The sequence below is a fragment of the Rhodamnia argentea genome, chromosome 5, assembly GCF_020921035.1.
Source record: "Rhodamnia argentea isolate NSW1041297 chromosome 5, ASM2092103v1, whole genome shotgun sequence".
NCBI classification, from domain to species: domain Eukaryota; kingdom Viridiplantae; phylum Streptophyta; class Magnoliopsida; order Myrtales; family Myrtaceae; genus Rhodamnia; species Rhodamnia argentea.
This window is the reverse complement of record NC_063154.1, coordinates 23,166,733-23,186,556: the sequence shown is the minus strand read 5'-3', so window position 1 is coordinate 23,186,556 and position 19,824 is coordinate 23,166,733. Positions and strand designations below refer to the sequence as shown.

Below are 19,824 nucleotides of genomic sequence, written 5' to 3'. Positions count from 1 at the left end.
TAGTAGATTGCGAGTCACTAATTCTTAAACGAGCGGATTCCACAACAACTTTATTTCATTGTTATTTGTTTCTTCTGTGGTAAAGGTCCCATTTTCAGGGGAGTTCATACTAAGTGATAGTCTTTTCTTTTAAGGTCATGTAGATGTCATCTGTTCAATTTTATGCGGATGAAATGCTCACAAACGGTACACAAACTACTTTCCAACAACAATCATCAAATAATTGGGAAGAAATTGAGCGCTTCCAGTCTGTCTCGACTTACTCAAATATCTCTCGACCGGGTCAAAACAGTTGCCGGCAGCCACCAGCTCAGCCATTACCTGCTCTGCTTGACCTTCGCAGATGCGACGCCTTGGACCTCGGCACTTGTGGCTGAAATCCAAGAACTGCTGACTGCCATCAGATCCAACGAAAACTACTTGTCGCAAGGCGTGAGATCCTAAATGACGCTTAAGGGCTTAAGGACAGCTCTTACAGGTCGAGAGATCGAGAGAGAGAGTGTGCGTGTGTGTTCAGGTCAGTCTCGGAAAATGAAGCATTGTTCGTACCTGAGAAGCTTCCGCAGCTCCGCCATAGCCTCCTCCTACTTGTCGTTTGCCATGTCTTCCTTGAGCGAACATCATGAGAAAAGTCAAAACGAAATTCCGCACAATTCCGCGTCTCATTAACACTAGCACGAGTGCAAATCAATCATTCTCAGGACTCGATCATCAGGCACTGACAGAGATTGCCAAGATCCGATCGATCAGAGATCGAGCTTGTCATAAGCCTCCCTCTGTTTAGGATCGACCATCGCAATTGAGTGATTCATTCAAATTTGCTTGTTTATCGATCTTATGATAGCCTGTTCATTTTGTAGTGAATCTTTGTAATGGTGTGGCTGAACTGATTATCTGCAGCTTCCCAACGTCCGTGTTTTGCAGCTAGAGGCTCGTTGCAGAGAAGATGGCCAATCATCATCCTGATTTGATCATGTGCAGGAAACAGCCAGGAATTGCCGTTTGCGATTCCTTTGTCCGCCCATGCTCTCTGGAAAGTGTGTGCGACGAGTGCAACTATGGTTCTTTTCAGGGCTGCTGCGTCATCTGTGGCCCTGTGAGGGAGTGGGAATCTCCGATGCTTACTTCTGCAAAGAGTGCACGCAGCAGGAGAAGGACAGGGACAGCATCCGAAAATCATCAATCTAGGAAGCGCTAAAACCGATCTCTTCTACGAACGCAACAAGTACGGATTTAAGAAGCGGTGACGGTTGCGCGATGTTGCGATATCAGCTTGCTGCAATCAATCCCAAGTCATAATTACTGGCAAACGAGGTATTATCTTCCTCTGACCATCGTCTTCGGCAATATTTTAAATAAACTAAACTGGTTCACACCTAGCGTTTTCGGTCGCAACGTGTGCCGAATATAGTCATCAGGGGTGCAACACCTTTTAGATTTATTCAGTTAAGACACATACTGCCAAACATGGAGGCAACCAAGACGAGGGAAAAAAAAAATGGGCATGAAATGACCTTTGCTCATGTTATTACTGCCCAAGTGCTGAATGTTCTTAATTTTGGCTCATCACAACCGATTAAGCTCTTCATTTTGTGTATGGGGAATAATCTGACTTAAACTTCTACTAAACGCCCTTCACTTCACTGGAAACTTCCTCGGATCAAGCCAGTTGAGGTGCCTCCTTTATTGAAATCTCAATCAAGTGTGGGCCTCTAGACTTATAGTAAATGTACTCATGTTTTTTGGTGTGCACATCCGCAATTTCCTGGTACATTTCATTATGATTAAAGCGTGAATTTGTGTTTCTTGATATCTTCCCCACCTCTGATGAATTCCTGTCAATATATTCCAGGTGTATCTGGTTTTGACAATCCTGAGGTTCATTAAACGTGCCTGATAGGATTAAGTTGGTAGCAGGGTCAACCCCTGCGTCGCATGTTTATTATTCGAATGAACGGGGTGTCAAAGAGGGTTTAATCTGTTTATGCGATGAACATGAATGCAGCTAAACCAGAACTCTCTTATTCGTGTTTATGCGATCTCGGCTTCGTATCTCTCTCTCCAGTATTCCATCCTCTGAGCACTTCCCGGATCTTCCTCAGCGACGGAACGCCTCCCTCAACAAGGTAACACCCCTGCTATGTGATGCCCTGTTCTGACCTTTGGAGGAACCGGGTTTGTGTCCTTTCCTTTATAACACGATCCGGATGTTACTCGGAGGCTATTTTGTCTATTTCTTTTTTTCCCCCAGTTAGAGCTAAAAATTTCGCTGAAAGTTATATTTCTTTAGTTTCTGCCTGCTTCGTTTCATCGGAAAAGTGGTGCAGCCAAGGATTATCTGCTCACAGTAGAATGGGATTCAGCTTCATAGCCTTGGCTCGCGTGGAGTGAGTTGATGCAGCCATTTCCGTCATGATCTTCGTCATTAACAAGTTCCGAAACCTAGAACATTGACGAGGGTTTGATTCACATTTGAAGGAGCTAGCAATATCATCTAGAGGGGGGATGAATGTGTGATTTAACCACGGGGAGAAGAGAAGTTAAATCTACTATAGAAATTCGAGGATCGCAAAAGTTTGCTCAAAATGATAAGGCTCTTTCTGTCTGCTTATAACCAAAAAAAAAAAATTTACCCCCCCCAACCCCTCACTATGCCCCAAACCCATAAAGAAAAACAACAAATAAAATAAGGGAAAAAAAAGCTCTGCCCCATCTAAAGTTGACCGATTTTCAGAATCTAAAATACAAAATTGCATTCTATAAGGGCACATAGAAGAGAAGATGAGCATGCCCTCCTCAACCATCCCTGCTCTTGATGGGGTGATTATTATGAAGAGAGCACATAGAAGAGAAGATGAGCATGACAAGACCAGGCCTCTATCCGCTGATTACGATGCCGAATGCTCCTCACTTCAACGCCATTGCAGCACCAAAACCAAATAAAAAAGGAAAGAACCTGTAAACCACGACAATGCACGAAGAGTGGGGAAGTGAAGATTGATGGGGAAGGAGGGGGCATGGGCAGAAGTAGGGATCTGGCAAGGGCCATTAAAAGCAATCCCACAATGGCAGTTCATTCAGGGAGGAGCCTGTTTCTCTACTAAAGATGGTAGGTTCAAGATGAAATTCAAATACTCCTCTGAATCCAATGACTAATCATTGCTGATGCTTTATTCTTGCATTTCATCCGTGGTGTGGAATTTTTACGAGTCGAACAACTTGGTTGAGGCCGTCGACTCCTGCTTGATAGGCGATTTCCTGTGGGGACTTACTGTCCTTTCCTTTGGCATGGATGAATTAAATTTCACCAGTTATAAATCTTGAGAGCAGCCTCAGAATGCAAAGCTCAAAGAGCGCTGTTTTACCACTTCCAATCGGCACAGAGATAGCCATGCTTATGTTGGAGCGGAAACAACTAGCCTCCATAATTAAGAACAAAATGCCACCGCATTCTTTAGTAGGTGCCGTTTGTCCAATTCCTCTCTGGTACTCATGCACTTCCTTAAGCTTTGCTCAATTCTGCAGATGCCGCATCAGATCAATCATTTCGGTTGCTGCAAATATTTACAATACCCATAAAGTGAAAAAAAGAGGTGAAAATAGAAAACTATCTTTCCAAAGCTTGAAGAGTTATCCAATTGTCTGGATCTTCAAGGTTTTCAAACCTTGTGCTGGTGATCAACTTTGCCGACACAACGTCTTTGTTATAGCGAAACCATGATCACTGCTCTTCATCAATTTCAAGTTCAAGCAATGCCGAATTTCTTTTGCATAAAGCGAGTAGTCCGTAGATATTAAGGAAGTGCACATGACTACCATAGAGGAATTGGACGAACGGCACCTACTAGAGAATGCGGGGGTATTTCACCACTTCCATCGGCACTGAGATAAAAGGAACGGACATTTTCAATGAATCGCGACATGCATTCAAATCATCGTGATCAAAACACAGCATAGTAAGACAACACAGGACTCAAATATGAGAGAAGAATGATCAACACAGAAGATAGAATAAATAGCCAGTTTCACATAATCTGCAAAAAAGAAAAGATCAGTACCACCTCTGCATGCACCTATTCATGAAGCCAACCGAAAGTATTGTATCGAGAGTATGGCCAATGAGGACCAGCAGCAAAGCCAAAAGCATCGCCGCCGTATCCAGATTGCAGTCCCCCGTTAGGATCAAGAAGCCCGTTTCCACGAATCACGGGTGCCTCCGGCCTCGTATTGTTCGCTCTCATTGGATTCAATCCATCCAAACGGGGAGCATATTGTTGCATCGCAGACGCGTCACAATACAGTGATGGAACCCATGAGTCCAAGACCGTACCCGGGATCATGACCTGCCATGCAAAACAGATTCGACAACTCAAAGACTCATATGGCAATCGGATAATACAATAGGCATCAGACAACTACCTCATAAGCGCCATATCATACATCTTCATGACGCAAGATGGGATAATACAATAGGCATCAGACACCTACCTCATAAGCGCCATATCATACATCTTCATGACGCAAGATGGGGTACTTCTGAGGCTTAAAGTCGTCAAAAATAATTATGACTTGAGAAGCATACGGCGAGAAGCCATTGATGATGGATGGAAACAGGGAGAGTTTTTGCTGTTGTGCCTTCTCCCTCCTCTCGTGCAAGCGATTTTATAGAGAGAAAAGAAAACTGGAGAGCAGAGATTTTTTTGGGATTTCGTCCCTCCCTCCGTCCTTATCCACTCAAAAACAGATTTTATGTTACTTCTCTCCCCTTATCTTTCAGAATTTTTTTTTTGAACTTTTTAATTTATTTTTATACTAGACTAATGGAAATTTATGATTTTTTTTTCTTATTGCACACAGTATGTATCCACAATAAAAGATGTTGCTTAGTGAAGTCACTGTACAACGATAGTATTTATATGGTCTAATCTCATCAAAATTAATTGCTAATCTTCTTAAGCTAATTAAATTAGTCTTCCAGGGACCAAAATTTTATTTCGTGCGACAAAGTTTTTTATTTTGCACGCACAAGTGATATTTAATAATACAAAGATAACACCTTACACGAATGGAAGAGGGATTTCTATTTTTATTTTTCGCCTTTCCTTAGATACAATCTTGAAGGTTTCTTCACCATTTTACAAATAGGAAAAAATTAATTTTCAAAGTGTTTAGATCAAATCAAGCTTAAGCATAGATGATATATGTTGTTTCAATGAATACTCCAATCGGATAATTATACGTCTTATGGAAGAGATAACCATTATCCTAAAACTTACGGATTCCAAAATGCCAATAATGACCTCTAACTTAACTTCAAAATAGAAACGCGTACTAGACAATATTGATTGTTAGCAAAGAGATTAGGCCTCCCAAATTTTCTCGCAGATTGTCAAAGAAAGCGAAGAATTTTAGGGTCTTTGCTTAGGCTTTGACTAAACACTATGATTTGAATTTCGAGCAAACAATGTAAAAATACAAATTTTCGACTTTTCTAGTGGTAGATTAATGCATTAAGCTCTCGATTATCTGACGTTGTTGTTTTCTCTATCCATTGACTAGGGAAAATATAACTGAAAATTCATGCAATATTTCTACCTTTAAATTATTAGATTAAACTCGATATGCAAGCAACTGTTATTATCATGACCGAAATTTCTATTTCCGAATAATGTCTTTGTCATTTGATATGATAGCCATTGCATTAGATATTAGAGAGAAATCTTTTGTCCCATGATAGCTTGCTCTGACCGCCTTAAGATGCTTTCAATATTGGGTTAGCCATGCAGTTACACATGTTTCTATCCACTCACAAAAACAAAAAAAAAAAAAAAACCCTATTTGCAAAATCAATCTACAGCTTTAAACCGACTTCATAATAATAAAATCGTCGAGCTCCTGTAGGGACTTACTGCCTTAAGTGTTCCTTTGGTGTCGATGAATTACAATTCTGTCAGTTATAAATCTTGAGAGCAGCCTCAGAATGCAAAGCTCAAAGAGCACTGTTTTACCACTCCCAGTTGGTGCGGAGATAGCCATGCTTATGTTGGAGTGGAAACAACTAGGGTATTAAACAGATCAGAAATACATGAAGTATCTTCCTTACAGCTGATTTTAAGAAGTTCTATCAGACAATTACCAGATAAAAGGAATAGATATATTCGATGAATTGCGACATACATTCAAATCATCGTGATCAAAACACAGCATAGTAAGACAACACAGAGCTCAAATATGAGAGAAGAACGATCAACACAGAAGATAGCATAAATAGCCAATTCCCGCGGGAATAGTTGCACATCCATCTCGTGATTAACAGAGGCTTAATAACTGTTACAGAGCTGAAATCTGAGATAAGAGCGATCAGCACAGAAGATGAGTGGAGAGCAGTTTTCGCATATTCTAGCACTTGAACTGACGCTAGACAAAGCTGGAATCGGCGATGCAGAAACAATGAGCCGATTCCACATGATCCAACTTTTGAACTATTCAAAATCCTTCTTGCGACAACTAAACCGGAGCTGAAATCCGACAGAAGAGGGAGATCAATGCAAAAGACGAGCCAATTCCACGCATAGCCAACTTGAAGTCCAAAGATGGGGAGAGGGGAGGTTTTCTTCAACCATACACTATTCGAAGTCAAAAGAAGGGGGGAGGGGGGTTTATTCAACTCGATCATAACTTTAGTGGGTAAGGCATTCACTTAAAGAAGAAAACAAAAGATTAGTACCACCTCTGCAAGCACCTATTCTTGAAGCCAGCTGAAAGTATTCTATCGAGAGTACGGCCAATGAGGACCAGCAGCAAAGCCAAAAGCATCGCCTCGATATCCAGATTGCGGTCCCCTGTTAGGATCAAGGTGCTCATTTCCACGAATCATGGGTGCCTCGGGCCTTACATTGTTCATTCTCATTGGATTCAGTTCATCCAAACGGGGAGCATATCGTTGCATCGCAGACACGTCTCCTCGCTGGGACGATACAGACATGGAACCCATGAGTCCAAAACCATACCTGCAATCATGACCTGCCACGTAATTTCTTGTAGACACATTCAGAACTTGCTGACCATGCGAACACATCTCCAGGTCCCTCCAATATCTCTCTTCAGGTTCAGAGACATTAGGTCTGTAGTTAGCAGTGTACCTCATATGAGCCGCCGGTCCCTCCAAGTTCTGAGTTGAATAATATCTACTGTCGTTCAGTCCGTAGATCCTGCTGGCATCAGCACAGAGAGTGGATCCTCGCCCACCATAAAAGCTCTCAGCATGTGACGTAGACATGCCAGGTTCAGCATGTTGATAATTCATGCCGCTAACTTCCTTCTCAAAGGGAGCTTCATGTGATCTTGAGGATCGGTCATTGACTGACCACTTGGGTGAGGGACGATGAGAGGTTACCTTTGCCGGCGGCTCCTCAACAATTTCTCTACCACCTGCCTTTTCTCTAGAGGACCGATCATTGGACGAAGACTCCCCAATCTTCAAATTGGGTGAGGGATAACAAGGTACATTGGCCTTTCCCGTACAAGTACCAGTAGACTGGCTCTCCCTGCTTTGTCTCCTGCTGTCATTTCGAGAAAAACACCCTTTTTGATCTTCAGCTATATTGACTCTGTCTTTGGTTTCTTCAGGCCTACCCATTGGCATGGAGGTATCATTTGTAAGTGACGAAGAACAGACGCAAAGGGTCCGGTCATCTTTCAGATAATGAAGATCTAGTGATCCTTTGCAGTCATCACTTGACTGTGGCTTCCTACTCTTCGTCGGCAAGTGACCATGCTTTTGGGCTATGGTCCTGTGTTTTGCTGTCCAATCACGACGGCTCCATAGATACAGCAATGGTGGCTTATTGTTCCACTGCTCAATTTGTTTATCCTTCACATCCACGGAACCTGGCAAATAAAATGACTGAAAATGAAAAGGTTACAGTTAATCCATCAGACGCAAACATATGATCAGAAGGAAGGATGAATAGAACCTCCCATTTCACCTTTCCAGACAAGAATAGTTCGTCTTCCCACACCAGATCATACCGAAATTTTTTCTCATCTAATCTGCAATGCACCACTAGATTGAAGTGTTTGCAAAGCCAAAGGAGAGGGTTAATATTAAAGTAATTACCTTTCAGTTTCTGATGGAACAATCAGAACAAGGAGCTTTGGTTTGAATTCAAGAGCTTTATCAATAAACTTGTTCGCCAAAGCTGCTCTAACTCCAAAAGGAGGATTTAGCCCCATGATCTACTAAGGAAGCAACATAATAGAATGACAAAACATTCAATAATGCATGGATATGTCAGAGAGGGGGAGAGAGGAGAGCGAAAAGGGCCAATAAACCCAACGAAAATGCGGAAAGGTAAAGCAAAACTCTACCTCTTACCAAATTTGACCCAGAAGGTAGCTCTTTTAGTTGGACAGCCATCCAGTCCCTTGGTTCAAACTCGAAGTTATTCTGCAATCAAAAGAAGGAGAAAGCATAAAAAACCAGGCTTACACGAAGGCAAGTCCAGGTTCAATTACAATGTACATTTGACAGATATCACAGCAGCACCAGCATTACCAGCAAATGCTAAGTCGACCAATTATTCTTCTTCATGGCATTCAGTGAAAACTGAATTGCTCAAAGTAAATATGCTAAAGCATCAAAAGGGTTAACCCATGCCACAGCCTGGAAAGACCCTAACAGAGATGATGCTATCAGTCAATCTCAGCAGCCCAACATCAGTCATCTTCCCAGGACCCTTGTTGTGGTCCACTTTCTCAGGACCCATGGATTAGGACCCTCCCTCTGATCTCCAGAATATAGCCAGCTGGCCGCAACCGACAATTCTCTATAGCATACACTTCTCCTATGTCTTTCTAAGCACTTTCCCTCTTTCCTCAAGGTCTGATGTCCTTAGATGTTTGGAGTTGCACTGTTAGCTTGATGAAGTGAATTGGTGACGTGAGTATTTCCTCCACTTGCCACTCTGTAGATCTTGTGGATCAGAAAATTTCAGAGACTGGAAAGTTTTATGGTATGGATTCGTGATTTCTGGAGACGACAAGGCAGGCCCTTGTTTAAGGCCTAGGAAGGGCAACGTTTGTAGGGTAGGATATTTGTCTCAGATATTCATGAGTCTGTTCCATAGCCCCTTCCTCTCGTATGCCAAGAACATCTGAAGCGAAGTTCTCTGGTCTAATCCTTATTAGAGCCACTTCAAACAGTTTTCTATGAATACACTTGTTTCAACTTTATCATCAAATGTGCACACACTCATCGACGCATTCTTATCTCAAACTTTCCTGTTTCACAAATATGTTAGTACTTTCTCATCCAAAATTCATCTTTCCAGTCGGTTTTAAAGTCTTGCATTTGGGAACACTTTCCTTTGTGCTCCAGCTCGCATTACAAGATTCCTTCACTTTCCAATGCTCTTAACTCTAGCCTCTACTTTTAGATGTTTTTACCTAAACTTTTTGTACCTCTTTCTTTGACTACCAAGGCTCCTTAAAAGCTCCCTCCAAATCCCTTTTGACCACTCGTCAACCATAACCAGCCACAGAATTGCTGGTGTTGTTTGTTCCATAGCTCCTCCAAATACTGTTAGCATATCCTAGGATCCTAAACCTGACTTGAGCTTTTTAAACCATTAGGAAAAAAAAAGAAAAGAAAAAGGAAACTTCCATGAGTTATACAATCACACTGTTTGACTCAATTGTATTACAAAAACATATTGGATGTGATCATGAATGAAACTACTGCTTAGTAGAACAAATTGCATGATGACTTGTACAAATGGATGCTTGAGACAGCACAATTATTTCATAGCCATCCTAGTCTAACCTCGGCTACTATACTCCGTAACTATGGCAACCCTAAATTTCCATTCCACAATCTAAGGAATTGTCTCTTCTTTATTACCAGTGAAACAAGTGAACAACCACTAGACACGAGCTTACCAACTATAGCAACAAAAAAACCACACTTAAAAAGATTTTCATGAGTTAAAAAAAGGATATACCATGCTGCAGAACCATCTGCAAAGACAACAATTACATTCTTCACACATAAAACTTAATGAAACAAGGTAGCACGCGTAAATTACCTTTGGTGGAAAAATATCATAATTTTTGTAAGAGCACTTCTTTCCGGTCTCTTCAAGCTTCTTGGCCATTAAGCGACTAAAATCATTAGCCCCACAACAGAAGTCAACAATCTGTTCAACACAATTTTTGTGAGTTGGATGAGTGACATCATCGTCGTACGAACAGAGCCATAGATGGGGGAAAAGTGTAAGAAGCAGATTTCCTTTTTATGGCAAATACTGGTGAAAGATTAAATATTCACACGAGGGGGTGTGATGATTGTCAAATTCATTTGTAGGAATATAAGCTCAAGCGAAGCAATCAGAATTTCAATCCCTCAGGAGAAAACTCGCCAATCATATTGCCAATCACATACAAATCATCATGATCTTCTACATTTAAAATTCTCAAGCATCAAGGTGGAAACAAACTACTAAGCATTACGTTTCTTACCATGTCACCATCCTGAACATACCAATGGAGCTTGTTAACAATCTGCATCCAAGGATGTATCATTAAAATTTGCACTTCACCACAATAACCATACAGTAATATAAGATGCAAGCTTCTATCAAGACATATCACTTCTTTAAACCAAATGTATCTGACGAACAAACCCACAATATAGATGCACATTACTCGCCAAGTACAAATCTGTCACCAGTTCAAATAAGTCAACAACTGCTTATGAGCAATTTAAACCTAGTGGGCTGTAATATAAACGTGAAATATGTTAGCCTCACTAAAAAGCCAAGTAAGGAAGCTAAGGAAATGAAAAGATCCATCTTCGTTTCTTAATTAAGAAAATCTGACCTGTAATGAGGTATAAGGGGCCACAAATATATTTTAGAGAGAGTAGTGATTGATGAAATCCATATGTCCTACATTTTCTTGTTTCAAGAAGTTGTATTTCACAAAATTAAGAAGAATTTCCATGAAATGGCAACAGATTTAAGTAAATCTGGAGATTCCACAATAGCTTTCGGCAAGCATGAACAGAGCAACAATTTGCAAGGTGTTGACTCCCCTAGAACTTCATAGAAGTGTTACTTTGCATATGGGGCTGGTGCACATTTGGTTCCTTCTATGTTGTAAGTACTATTTTTCCCTATCAAATGAAAGGTGGTCCATAAATCTTTAAATCTCCAAAACAGAAGGTCAAAAATCAATTTGTTGATCATTACTTACATATTTCATTTTCGTGTGTAACAAGTTGCCAAAAAAGAAAGTAAAACGAAGCACATAAAACCAACTCAAATTGCCAACCCCAAAAAGGCTTCTGATTCACAAAACATCACCTCTTGAAGTTTATCCACTTTCGTAAAATGTCGACCAAAGGAAGTGTAGCGCATACCATATTTGAAGGGTGCAAGATATACTCCAAGCTTGCCCTGCAGGCAATCAAATCAGCATATGAGAGATTGTTCATCAAAAAAAGAATTGCAGCAGGATGTAAAGCATTCGATAAGAAGTATAGCAAGGGCAACAAATATCAGGAGTTGGCTATGTGAGTGAACTAACGTACTTTCCTTTTCTCGAGTATCGGCCAAAAAAAAAAATTAAAGGAGATAAATTATGCATGAATCTCCAATGGTTATAAAAGATAAAGAAACAGCTGAGTGCACGAACATAATATATAAATAAATAACTGATGAATGGTCAAATCAAATAACCAATGCAAGCAATGCTAAAAAATAAAGGACCACATCAAAGCTAAGAAGCTTAATCTACAGTCTGAGCTCACAGTAGGCCACAAATGGAAGCAATTTGATAACTTAAAAGCCTAGTTATTTTTTCCACTTAAGAGAAAAACTTGAGTACAGCCGCAAAGTGTTGTTTCAATCAAGCAGCGGTGCACATTACACCAGACATTAGAGAGAGAGAGAGAGAGAGAGCACATCTCGAATGGGAAATAGTCTCAAAAACGAGTACAGAAAATAGAATGTGAAGGTGCCAAACCTTCCACTTAAATATCTGGGCTAGAACATATGGGTCACAGATTGCTTTTGCGTCTTCATTGCTGTCTCCTTCCTCTAGCCTCTGCAAAGCTGCTCGAACAGCCTGCACATGCGATCTTTCAATTAAAGTATCCTTATTGACGCATTGAGTTAGTGCATAAGTATGTACCTGAACTGAACCCTCCACTTTCCCAATAGTGATTGCCTTATCAACAGTTGACTTCTGATATTGTGCATGAGTAGATGGCACATTCTGCCTTTTCATAACATCTGCCATACTTATCGAAGATTCAGCCTCTTTCACTATATTCAAAAGCCTGCTTATCGTGGGAACACATAATTGAAGAATTAAATAGAATGGAATACATCCTACAGTTGCACATTTGCTTATCATTAAATACCAACAAAGATTACAGACGAGAACAAATATACCTCCTCTCTGTGTCAGCATCTAGTGTAGGAAGCGAGTCATCTGACTTCTCGAAAGCGGGCTGCACTGCTCTTTTCTCTTCACTATCTGGTACAACTTGTTTTCCAGGTCGTATTTGCTCAGATGGTTTTGTCATGAAGGTATACAGCCTTTCACCCAAAGAAGTGTGCTCCCTCGTGGTAAAAGATGTGCTGGGCTTCAAAGACCTGGGCTTGGCAGTATCCTTGTGAAATTTCTTGGATGCATTTGTTGCTTTGACTGTCTTGGCTATATCTTGTCCAACTGATAGTTTCACTTTTTTGTCTTTTTCACCTTTTTTCTTTGCAAAAGGAGATTTCTCCTTTCCAAGCCATTGTTGTTCTGAAGCTCTTTTCGAGGAGTCTTCTAAAGCCACAGGTTTCTTCTTTAAACCTTTCCCTCCGGCAGAGAGTAATTCCAATGCCGGTCTTTTCCTCTTCAGTTCGACCGCATCCCTATTTGCTCCAATAGTAGGAAACTTGATGTGGTTTCGAACTGGAGTCTCAATCTCTTCATCAATATCATGCTTTCTGGCAAAGTTAAAGACAGTTCTTTAGCAGGTGATGGCCAAATGCTTAAGAGTTAAAGGCTGAAGAAGCTTAGCTACTGAATTAGTACTCACAAACAATAAATTAATATGCGGTTCGGCAGTAACTTCTCCCACGCCCTTGTTATCCCATCTTCATCTGAACCTTTGAGAATAATTTCCCTGGACACAAGCATATGAAGCATCGTAGATCAATTACTACGAGACTAAAGCAATAATAATCTAAACATTCAGTAGAACATACTTGGGCAAGCATTTTCTATGGTAAGAATCGGGGCATTGTCGGCATACAGCAAATTGAGTATTATGTTCCTTCTTGTTTTCTATTTGGTTGCAAACACAGCATTTATGTACAGGACAAGTGAAACTCTCTCCTGCAGCAATCCTCAGCTTAAGTGTTTCTGCACGAACTTTATCTCTGCGATGGACCAATTTTGCTACGCAATGGGGATGGTAGAAGAGGCCGCATGTAGCAGAAATGCATTGGAAGACCTAATAGGGAATTAGAGTCAAAAAACATATCCAAGCAACTAAGCTATAGAACAATCTCAATCGACATCTAATAGCACTTGAATAGAATCCTAAATGCCTTGAGTCAAGTAATGGGTCCAATGAATCCACGTCAAGCCCTGAAAACTTGATGATTGTCATATTCTTTGTGTTAAATTTGCAAGGAGGGAGAAGGAGGCATGAGGAAGCTCATCTCAGTCACAAGTCAAGAGTATGTTGAAGGGATAGACCAAGCAATTCCTAAGCTAAACGACCCACACATTCTCTTTTTGAAAATATTGAAAGTTCTTTTTTCTCCCATAAAAAAGAGGGGCTTGATTAGAACATGTTTTGAAAGACTTCTCCAGCTCAAAATAACAGTTGCAAGACGCGCTTCACAGGTTAGCTCGTGTTATGCCGAAACGTGCGCTATGGGGCACAAGCATGGCTGACTTTTACGAAGTAACTAGATAGTGTGGACAAGCATGAATAGTAGATTTTCCACCTGAATCAAACTTGGAAAAAACCATATAGCATTCAGATTCATGTGCAAGCTACAAAAGATTTAGCGTAAGTTTCCAAAGCAACAAAAAACTCGAGCAAAATTTAATGCTTTCATCATGAAAATCAGATTAAGTGGTAAAATATGAAGCCAAACAATTGCATTTTTCCTACTGTCACATACATCAGCACCAGAAGACTTGTCAGAGGACCCCAACTTCCCACATGCAAAGCATTGGTGCAGGTTGTGTATACAATTTTCGCACGTAAAAGATTGCATTGCCTGTCAACGTCACGACAAAAGTATAATAAGAACCCAGAGCAAAAAGATAACATCTAAAAACAAAACGGAAAATAGAAATAAAAATTAAATATCATCCTACATCAACTTCATGCTGTGAAAATCCAAGAGAATCACAAAAAGAGCCTTCACCATGTTCTTCAGCAGCATGAAATGACCTCATACATTTTCCCTCACAGCTGTATTGCTTACAAACTGTCAGATATATTGCATACCAAACTAAAGTAAAAGGTGCAATGAGAACATCCATAAAACTTCTCTAAAAGAACACAAACTACCCAAAAAGAAAAAGGAGCATTCATCCGACATACAACAAGTAAAATCACGCACTCACACTTACCCAAAATTTTATTGTCTAAAGCCCATTGGGACAAATAATCCTTGGGCAAGATCAGAGTTAGAAAAGAGAATTTTCATCAAAGCTAGTACACGATAGACCAAGTTGGATTTTTCGAGTCCACGCTAATGTTTTTAAAACCAGAGAGTAGTTAGATAGTAACAGGACAACGCTTAGCTGGTGAATTGGCGTTTTAAAAGAATACTTATATGTAACCACTTGATCAAATGCAGCCCATTTTGTCAACGCATGCAGTGGTTCACATATGAGTCCCAGGTTTGATTTCCAAGCTTGTGAAGCTTCGGAATTTCAATTTTAGCTAAGAAGCATAAAATATTTAAAACATATAGCACACAGACAAAAAGGATCGCCCTTGCAAAGTGGCAAAAGCTTATGTGTCTATCCTAGGGGTAGCAGTAGGACTCTCTCCCTCAACAACGCTGACTAACTTCTAAAAGCCAAGCCTGGTCAGAACCAGATTGACTAGTTTACGGGGTCAAATCCAATAGTCTCATAGTTGTTAAAGTGAGATGAATATAGAAATGGACTACACTCATGGCTGATTCCCAGTTACCATTGCCACTATAAGCAACCACCCTCATAGGGAGAGAGTGTGTTTCTCTCATAGGAACTGAAGCAATACAATAGCATCAAAACAATCGAAAGACCGTCTCAGGATTAAATTGGAAGACTGGGATAACTAAAAGAGAAACTATAATTCTAGTCCAAATATTTTGGACGTTCTTTATTCTGTTCCCTATACCTTCACTTTCCCATTGTAGTCCTTAAGCCAGTAATTTAAGACCATTTTGGCCCCTCTATAGAAACCAAAACAGTACATTCAAATGCCATCAGGGAGATGAAAATGGTAGCAAAACACTCATTCGGGGACTAAAATGAGAACAGGGACCAGAATGAAGAATGCTCTAAAGAATTGGAACCAACAGTATTCTAATCACTAAATTTCTTGAAATTAACAGACCAAAAAAGCATATATCGGAAAAAGAAAACTGACGGAGGAAGACAGGTACCATAAAAGGTTACCACCGTCATCACATAGCGCACAAACAGAATCAAAACAGTCATCCTCCTCAGCGGTCCCATCTTCAACATCTTCCATCCCAACATCTTCGGTATCATCCACGACAAAACTAGGGTTTGCAACATTCTAAAAGATCCAAAGAAAACCTTCTCAGAGGAACTGATAATAGGAAAATAGCAGAAAGCACAGAGAAAAATATAATAAGATAAAGAAAAAGCACAGGACCTAACCTTGCCAGATTTACTCCTCTCCCAGGGCTTCTCTTCCATTAATTTGTTCAGAACCTGCATGAATTTTGTTTGCGGCAATTAATGAACATCCAAATGAACAATGGCAATCTGACCCCAAAAAGACTCCAACTTTTCACTATTCAATTCATAAACTTCAAAAGTCCTAATTGTTCCTAACAAGACATAATTACCCCATCGCAGACAAAGAAGGAAGATCCAAGATTTTGTCATGAATTTGAATCTAAAATTCCACTTCAGTAAGCAATCATCTCTTTCACATTCTTTGGCAAAAAACAAAGATGATCCCCACTTTCTTGAATAGGCAAACCCAGGTTACTGTACGCATGCAACACCGACCTACAAAGACAAATCTCTGAAGCCTCTTCTAATCATTTGTTACGAACATAATATCCATGGATATCCCAGCAAAGAAAAAAAAAATTTTTTTTGAAGCAGCTTTGGTCCTTTGCAGACAATCCTGACAAAAAAAAATGTAGTAAAAAGAAAAGAAAAAGCAAGGCCACTTGTATCTTATAGCACTGGAGTTATAGACACTAGACAGTAGTAAAAAACTTTCCAGCCATTGAGAGCTTCCCTAAACTAGTACAGCATTGAAAGTCCATCAACATCAGACCAGTGTTGAACTCTAATTGCAATGGACTCCAACTTGATCAACTTCAAATCAATGCTCAACTTTAATTGGAAGGAACTTACAACCTAATGAAAATATCGCAAGCAATTCAACAGCGGTCTGTGCATTGACGCTTGCTTTGTAATAGAGGAGTCGTATGAACGCCTAAGCAACAACTCAAACATTTCTCATCCTTGACACAAGCTCATTTACCTCACCAGGGACGCACAAAAATCATTAACAAAAATGGTGCTCCAGAATTCTGGTCCCAGTTAAACTTTTTGTCACGACAATTTGAAATAGACAAGCAATCTACAACTTCTCTATAGCGACCACATGTCAGTGGCCAGAATATCACCACAAGAAGGGGGTTTATGTATCTAAAAGAAATGATAGGAACAAGAACAACCTTGGATTTCGCCAATGCATCATCCCTTCCTATAGCCTCTTTAATTAACTCCACATGGTCTTGCAAATCCTTCGCAGAAGGCCGGACCTCATAGAACCTTTAAACCAGATTGAGAAAAGGCAAAATCAGAACACGTGCAGATGTCAAACGGCAAATTCTTAGAACCCACTGATAGGAGTGTACCCCAAGGTTCTAGCCAAGTGCGTCCACAGCGCTCGTCCGGATGCGTCCGGGTGATTCCTGGCGTAGTGCAGGCAGTGCAACGTGATCAGCACGGTCCTGATCGTATCCTGAAAGCTCCTCCTCGGCTTATCGAGCTTGAAACAGACGTTGTCCTTGGAGAGCACCGACACTTGAGGCCTCGAGCTGCCGAGATCAAACCTCCAAGACTTGACCTCCCTGTAAATCTTCCTGAGGCCATTATCGGCAGTCCCGTGCAAGAATATGGTCTCCACGGCGGCCGCATCCTCGCCGCCCTCCCCGTCGCTCCACCTCACCGGGAGGACGGAGAACGAGACCGGCTCGTCATCGTGGTCCTCGAAGTAGTACGTGGAGACCCTTTCCGGCAAGTTCTCCGCCTCGTCGTCGGAAGACGCCATGTCGCCTGGTTCTAGGATTACAGTTGGAAGAGAGAAATCGGCGAAAAGCAGTGACGGGTCTGGCCCAAATCAAACTGGTGATTGCTCTCCTGTTGAGAAAATATTGGGTATGCCGTGGCCAACACGTCACCATGCGCCCCGGCCAATCGGGAGGGGCCATGTCGGTCGGGTGGGCTCCACCGCGTCACAACTTCGCTTTTGAGGAAGCGAGAGAGGATCAAACGATGATGAAGATGATGCAGACGAGTGACGCCCATCGACCAAAAGGAGTAGAGGGAACGGAGGGAGGGGAGGGAGAGACAGAAAGGAATGAAGTTGAAATCTCGCATTGTCACGACCTAAAAAATAAACAAGTTAATTTTCGGGCTAATGGATTATCGGGTTAATTAATTAACTAACCTAACTCGGACTCTCCCAAGTCCATACCAAATCGCAACTTAAGGTTCAAATGATTAACATGCAATATATTTTGAATTTGGAGTCGCCACTAATCATTTTCGGTAGGTTGATTAGAAACCTAAATAAAATAGCGGGAGAAAACTATCTTATTTCCGCGAACCGGAGATTTTGAATTCGGGGATTTGGTTACGCTAGATTACTCTAACGCCCTTTCGGTACCATTTTCATGAAAAAATATTTGATTTGGCAATTTTGATGGATTTTACTTGAAATTCAAAGATGCAATTTTTTTGGTTTTTTCTTCTTTTTTATGGGGATGTAAAACATTAAACTTTGTACGATATACACCATGGGTGATTTAGAAAGAAAGAAAACGCAGCCAATCACGAGTATTTATAAAAATAAATTAACATGTAATGATGCTAAATTTTGAGACACGTAACATGTCTAAAATAAACAAACAAATGTTCACACCAAACGATTACATTTTTGTAGATCGAGATGGAAAGGGTTACCTTCTATTACACAAAATCTTACTCACGTACACGTTATGGCTTCCTTCAAGATCTCGGAGTTGGAAGAACGTGGCTATCGTCGAAAAAGGCAAGCAGCGGCGTTGTTGGATGGCGAGAGGCGAAGTACGTATCGGGACTCGTCAAAGATGATGCTCGACTAAAACTCTTTTCTTCACTCTCAAATTTTCTCTTCCAACTTTTCTCAAGAACTCTCTTTTTCCTCTCTAAAGAATTTCTCTCACAAATTCTCTCAATTCTCTTCCACTCTAAAACTCTCTCAATTCTCTTTCACTCCCCAAAAAACTCTCTCAATTCTCTTCCTCTTTTATAGGCAAAGTTCTTCATCCTTCATTCTTCATCTTCATTTCTCCACCTTCCATTTTCATCTTCTCTTCTTCATCTTCATTTCTCCACCTTCCATTTTCATCTTCCCTTCTTCATATTCATCTTCTCTTCTTCATCTTCTCTTCACCATCTTCCTTTCATTATCTTCCCTTCTTTATCTTCTCTTCACCATCTTCCTTTCATTATCTTCCCTTCACCATCTTCCCTTCTCCATCTTCTTTTGGTATTTGCAATGCGGTCCCTGAAGTTTCAAGTATTTGCAATACGGTCCCCGAAGTTTTAAGTATTTGCAATACAGTCCTTGAAGTTTCAAATCTTCTCGGTGTATTTTTTCATCCTGTGCCTAGTCTAGACGCATGCTAAATTAAGTGTTCTGCTTGCCCAATTATATGCCAATGCAATGTACGCTAAAAATAAATATGTGAGATGATTTTTATTTAGAACTAAAATTAGTTCTAATTTTTATGCAAAAAATAGATTAGTCAAAATTTAGGCGTCAACAGCTGCCCCTCTTTGAGTGGAGGCTCGTAGAGGTTCCGCTCAAAGACAAAATTGAATCCTAAATTTTGACAATGCAAATTATGGATGAACTTTTTGGCGGGAGTTTTAATCCCATTTTTATGAAGTGATGCATGATATGCAAGACTGTAAATAACATGTGCTAAAATTTCTCCTCCTCTCTTTTTGTTAAAGAAACCTGCACATGGATCGCATACGAGAATACATGTTTTATCAAATACCTCGTAGGTGACGATTCCCTCAATTTCCAAGTTTCTTGCAAACATGAGGACCTTAAGGTATTTGGCCTATCCGTTATCAGAGACTTCTCCCTAATGCGAGACAGCGCAAGATATATGTGTCCTTCGAGATCACAAGAGCTACGTCATTGTGAGTCAAAAGAAGTGGGATCAAGTTCACAAGAGCTACGTCGTTGTGAGTTGATTAAATGTCGAAATCGCCAGTGCATATGTCTTCACGATTCGACAAAGGGGAATCAAAATCATAAGA

General features: G+C 40.6%; 1 protein-coding gene and 1 pseudogene across 1 annotated transcript; one reads left to right on the top strand and one right to left on the bottom strand.

Annotated features, from left to right (window-relative positions):
• Window positions 1–904: 904 nt before the first annotated feature.
• LOC115727091 lies at window positions 905–1,247 on the top strand (annotated as a pseudogene).
• Window positions 1,248–6,769: 5,522 nt separating this feature from the next.
• Window positions 6,770–17,557, bottom strand: LOC115727092 (protein ENHANCED DOWNY MILDEW 2-like). The gene is made up of 18 exons (XM_048278920.1): window positions 17,142–17,557; window positions 16,959–17,055; window positions 15,919–15,972; window positions 15,678–15,814; window positions 14,392–14,488; window positions 14,193–14,291; window positions 13,263–13,510; window positions 13,094–13,180; window positions 12,456–13,001; window positions 12,193–12,340; window positions 12,025–12,126; window positions 11,364–11,456; window positions 10,519–10,560; window positions 10,086–10,196; window positions 8,378–8,449; window positions 8,120–8,238; window positions 7,989–8,052; window positions 6,770–7,906 (listed from the first exon to the last, which is right to left on the bottom strand). Exons 1-18 carry the CDS (start codon window positions 17,555–17,557, stop codon window positions 6,770–6,772), a joined length of 3,669 nt encoding a protein of 1,222 aa, XP_048134877.1.
• Between the last annotated feature and the right edge of the window lie 2,267 nt (window positions 17,558–19,824).